The sequence below is a fragment of the Tupaia chinensis genome, unplaced genomic scaffold (genome assembly GCF_000334495.1).
Source record: "Tupaia chinensis unplaced genomic scaffold, TupChi_1.0 Scaffold150006_1, whole genome shotgun sequence".
Taxonomy (NCBI): Eukaryota; Metazoa; Chordata; class Mammalia; order Scandentia; family Tupaiidae; genus Tupaia; species Tupaia belangeri.
The window spans coordinates 4,368,389-4,373,574 of NW_006209847.1; the positions used below are offsets into that span (position 1 = coordinate 4,368,389).

Genomic DNA, 5,186 nt, shown 5'->3' on the forward strand with positions numbered 1-5,186 from the left:
GGGGGCGGGGTGTCCGCCCCCCGCCGTTGTTGACCTTGCAGGGGTGGTTGGGCACTGCCAGAGAAAAAGTGATTCAAGGGCAGCTGACCAGGCCCAGCTGATGCCCAGCCCCGGAGCTGCAGCCTCGGCAGTGAGGAACGCACTCGCGGCTGAGTTTCTGGTGTCTGAAGGTCATGTAGCCCATGCCGCTCTGACCTGGGTGGAGGTGGCATGCACCTAAATCCTGCCTCTTTTAGGGGGGAGCTGAAGCCAGGGAAAGCAGAGGACTTCCTCGAGACACCAGGATCAGGCCAGGCCTGAAGCCGCACTCGGCATCATCTGTGCCCGCCCTCACGTGGCCTGCTTTCTCTCCAGTCCTCCTCGCAGGTCCACACCCAGGCCCCCTTCTCGCCACTCCTGCTTGACTGGCTTCAGGGCCTGCAGCTGAAGCTGCCCAAAACTGCCCGGTCGGGCCTGGAGTGCTGTCAGTGCTAGAGGGACCCCTGCTGAGACAGTGGGTGCCCGCCCGCCCTGGGGCCCTACGCCGTCCCGAGGCCCCTCGTGTAGGCTGGTTCTTCATCATCTCCCATCCCTTGCCAGCTCACCATCTGGCTGGCGCAGGGCGTGGAAGACATGCAGGTCCATGGGGCGGTGCAGGGTGCTGATGAGGAGCGTCTTGTTGGTGCCTGTGGTCTTGTGGGCCCGGTTGATGGACTTGGTCTCCCAGTCGGTCCAGTAGATGTAGTCCTCGAACAAGGTCAGTGCGAAGATGTGAGGGATGTCCTGGCTCAGCACTGCGGGGATGGGGCCAAGCACAGCCCTGGTCAGCACCGAGTGCAAGGGGCACACTGCCTGCTGCCCTCCTAAACAGCGCCGTGACCCTGGAGGGGCGTGTGAGCCCTGGTTCCAGATGCTCAGGGGCTCCCCAGGTCGCATGGCTAATCGACTATCAATAGCAAGTTCCTGCTCTGCAACAATACAGGGTTTCCAGGGCCAGCAGGTGGCGTAGTGGTTAAGGCAGTATAGTGGTTACGGTGCTGGATTTCCACATGTCAGACCGTGGTTCAAACCCTGGACCCAGCAGCTTGAAAATCATGCCAGGTGTGTGCATGTGTACCCAAAATCCCAGAAGGAGAATGGAGGAGAAGGGTTTGTGGAGTGGCCATTCCCTATCACAGGAGGTGGGGTTATTTCTCACTTTCCCTTTCACTGTCTCTTTCTCTCTCTGTCTCTCTGGCAAGCGCATGCACCTTATGGCAAAAATTAAAAAAAAAAAAACTCTCCTATTTCACAAAACTGGAGACTGTGCTGTTGAATTACACACTCATAAAGGAGGTATATATATTTTTTTCTTTCTTTTCTTTTTTTTTTTTTTGAGAGGTTTTCGCTATAGGGCACATGCGCTCGCCAAACAGACAGAGACAGAGAGACAGAAAGCGAGAAATCACCCCCCGGGGGCGATGGCCACGCCGCAATCCCTTCTCCTCCGTTCTCCTCTCGGGATCTTGGGCATGCACGCACACGCTCCCGGCATGAGTCTCAAGCCACGGGGTCCGGGACGTGAACTGCGGTTGACTACATGGGAGTCCAGCGACATAGCTATTATGCTAACTGCTGGTCCCAAGGAGGTATATATATATATATTTTTTTTTTTTTTAGAGAGATTTTCACTGTAGGGCGCGTGCGCTCGCCAGACAGACAGAGAGAGACATAGAGACAGAAAGCGAGAAATCACCCCCCAGGGGGGATGGTCACGCCGCAATCCCTTCTCCTCCATTCTCCTCTCGTGATCTTGGGCACGCACGCACATGCGCCCGGCGTGAGTTTTAAGCCACCGGGTCCGGGACGTGAACCGCGGTCGACTACGTGGGAGTCCAGCGACATAGCCATTACGCTAACTGCTGGTTCCCCCAAGGAGGTATATTTTTTAAAAAACAAAGAACTGAACAGTATAGGGTTTCCTATCAGGAAGTGGAGGGGCTGCAGTTGCCCAGCCCCAGGCCCCCATGCTCACCCTCCTCGGAGCCATCAGAGCTGTGCATGGCAAGGGGCCTCTTTCTCCTTCCCGAGGGAGTCAGGGAGCAGCCTCATGCCTGAGCCAGTCTGGGGCGACACTTTGTGCTCTGAACCCCACATCCATGGCGGGTGGTCCTCAGACCATGCCCTCTGTTTTTATGTGCAGTTTTGTCCCCAAACCTGATCCACCACCCACCCCCTCAGTCTGCTGTGCCTGGCAGCCTCCCTGGGCACTGACCGACATGGCGATTGGAGCCATCTAGGCTGGCAAACTCAATATAGTCCTCGCGGGCGTCGGCCCAGTAGATGCGCTCGGTGACATAGTCCAGCGTCAGGCCGTTGGGCCACGTGATCTTGGTGTCCACAATGACGCTGCGACTGGACCCATCCATGCCTATCCGGCCGATCAGTGAGTGGTCACCCCAGTCTGTCCAGTATAGGTACCTGGCAGATGGGTGGGCCGTGAGTCCCCGGAGAGCCAGTACCTGGTCCCCCCGGGAGTCTGTGGGGAGGCTGGGTCCAGGTGCTTGGGCATGCCACCCACTTCCAGAGGCTCCCCTAACCCTCCTTGCCCACATACCCATTCTGCACATCTACCACCAGTGCCCTGGGCTCACGGAGGCCAGAGCTGACCAGCACTGTCCGGTAGGCCCCGTTGAGCTTGGACACTTCAATGGTGTCCCGGCCTTTGTCACACCAGTACAGGTTGCCGCCCACCCAGTCCACAGCCAGCCCGTCAGGGTTGCTGAGGCCCGTCCGGTGCAGCACCTGCAGACAGGGCAGGGAAGGAGGAGCACTGGGTGACCTGCAGCGGGACCCTTGGCCTCTCTGAGCATAAAGTGGGTAGGGCTCCCTTTCCCACCTTTGCTGGGAGGACAATAGACAGGCTCCAGCTCTAGGCCTGACCCGAAGGAGGTGTCAGCAGAGGCTCTGGGAAAGGGGTCTTTAGGGAGGCCGGATATAGAGTGCTTTTGGATAACTCAGAAGAGCTGGGACGGCAGGGACGGCAGGGATGGGGAGAGCTAGGGGAATCTCTTCGTCTTTGCTCTGGATGTGGAGGATAGGCTCTCGAGCAAGCAGAATGACGCAGTGGCTGGGTGGGAAGGGAGAAGGGGAAGGCCTGGCCTTGACTCACCTGCACGTTGCTCCCGTTAAGGTGCATCCTTCGGATCATGCTGCCCTGGGTTGTCACATCTGTCCAGTAGATCATCTGCTCTCGGTAGTCAAAGTCCAGGGCAACAGCGTTGTTCAGGCCCTGGATTTGGGGGTAGGGAGGAGAGTGGAAGTCAGGCCACGCCTGCAACGGGGAGGGAGGGCGATGGAGGGAGGGATATGGAGTCAAGACATAGCTGGCTGGAGAAGCAGTATGGGTGGTGGGCCCGAGCGGAGAGGGTCAGGGGAGGCTGCACTGGGCCTGGGTTGCTGGGCAGAGTGAGGAGGGCCTGGGTTTAGGCACCTGCTTAAGCAGTGTGTAGTTGGAGCCATCCAGGTTGAGCTTGCGCAGGTAGTACCGGTTGGCGAAGATCAGAAACGGCTCCTCGTCTGGCGATAGAGGATCCCAGCTCAGCTCCTGGCTGGGCTATATTCTAGCAGCCCCTGTGGCCCAGCCTGTCTCCACCTCTGTTCTCCCAGCCCTCCCACCGCAGCCCTCAGTGTCCTCGGCCATCACACACCCTCCAAGCACCCGTCTCACCAGTCACAGCTTTGCAGCTGTGGGGGTCGCCGCCGCGGGGGGCATAGCCCTCCACACACAGACACTTGTAGCTGCCGTGGGTATTGATGCAGCGCTGGCTGCAGGGGAAGGTGGTGCTGCACTCATCCACGTCGGCACACGTCCGACCGTCGTCCTTCAGCCGGAAGCCGGGGCGACAGCGGCACTGCGGGCACAGGGAACCCTGGGCTGAGGATGTGGTGGGCCTCTCACCCTGGCAACCCGGGTCGGAGCCCACCCTTGCACTGCACCTCGCCAGGGAGTGGCAGGCAGCACATAGGCACTGAGCTGACCCAGGCAGCGCCGGTCTCACCCCAGGGAAGCCGCCCCGGAGGTGTGGTGCTGGATGTCTCTGCGTTCAGAGCCTGCACGTCCCGCAAGCACCGCCGGGCTGAGCGGCAGTTGCTCTACCCCGGGAGGCACTGAACTTGGCTATTCTCCGGCCTCAGAGGCCGCTCCTTCTCAGCCTCCTCTCCCTAGCCCTGGGTGTCACTGGGCACTGGGTGTGGGCTTTGGACCTTCTCTTTTTTTTTTATTCTTTTTTTCTTTTTTTGGAGAGGTTTTTGCTTTAGGGCGCGTGTGCTCGCCAGGCAGAGAGAGAGACAGAGAGACAGAACTCCTCTCAGGATCTTGGGCACGCACGCACACGCGCCCGGCATGAGTTTTAACCCACTGGGTCCGGGACTTGAACCGTGGTCAACTACGTGGTAGTCCAGCGACATAGCCATTATGCTAACTGCTGGTTCCCCTCTCTCTTTTTTTAAAGAGAGATTTTTGCTATAGTGCATCTGTACTCTCCAGAGAGTGACAGAGACAGAAAGTGAGAAATCACCCCCCAGAGGGGATGGCCACACCACAGTCCCTTCTCCTCCATTCTCCTCTCAGGATCTTGGGCACACACACATGCGCACCTGGCATGGGTTTAAAGCCTCTGGGTCTGGGACTTGAACTGCCATCAACTATGTGGGAGGCCAGCAATGTAACCATTACACCATGTGCTGGTCCCTGGACCTCCTTTTTTCTGTCTATACCCACTCCCATGGGACTGTGTCCAGGCTCATGGATTTAAATAGCACTTCCACGGTGATAACTCCCAGCTTTCTTCTGTCCCGGCCTTGCCCCTGGGCCCCGGACGTGGCTATCTGTTGCCTACTTGACCTCCTCACGGCTCTCCTCCTCTCATGGCCCTGTCCCATCTGTCAGTAAATCCTGCTGGCTCGACTCCCTAGACAGAAGCCACCGAGCCGAGACCTGTCTTCCTCACTGCTGTGGTCCGTGCCCAGGGCCGTGCCTGGCACAGAGCAGGTGCTCCATCAGTACCGCTGAATGGAGGCACAGGCGTGGGGAGCGGGGCAGGAGTTCGGCCCGTTCTGGGGTGGGGAAGCCCCCAGCCCGGGGCTCCACACACCTTGAAGCCGATCTTGAGGTCCTCACAGTCTTGGCTGCAGCCGCTGAGTTTGTGGCTGAGACACTCGTTGAC

General features: G+C 58.8%; 1 protein-coding gene across 1 annotated transcript in view; it reads right to left on the reverse strand.

Annotated features, from left to right (window-relative positions):
- LRP1 (LDL receptor related protein 1) overlaps positions 1 to 5,186 on the reverse strand; it is a 94,583-nt gene that overhangs the window by 13,217 nt on the left and 76,180 nt on the right. The window contains 8 exon segments of the mRNA XM_027769638.1: positions 21 to 54; positions 585 to 773; positions 2,234 to 2,439; positions 2,576 to 2,763; positions 3,131 to 3,250; positions 3,452 to 3,537; positions 3,689 to 3,872; positions 5,115 to 5,186. Of these exon segments, the coding sequence (XP_027625439.1) occupies positions 21 to 54; positions 585 to 773; positions 2,234 to 2,439; positions 2,576 to 2,763; positions 3,131 to 3,250; positions 3,452 to 3,537; positions 3,689 to 3,872; positions 5,115 to 5,186 (1,079 nt within the window).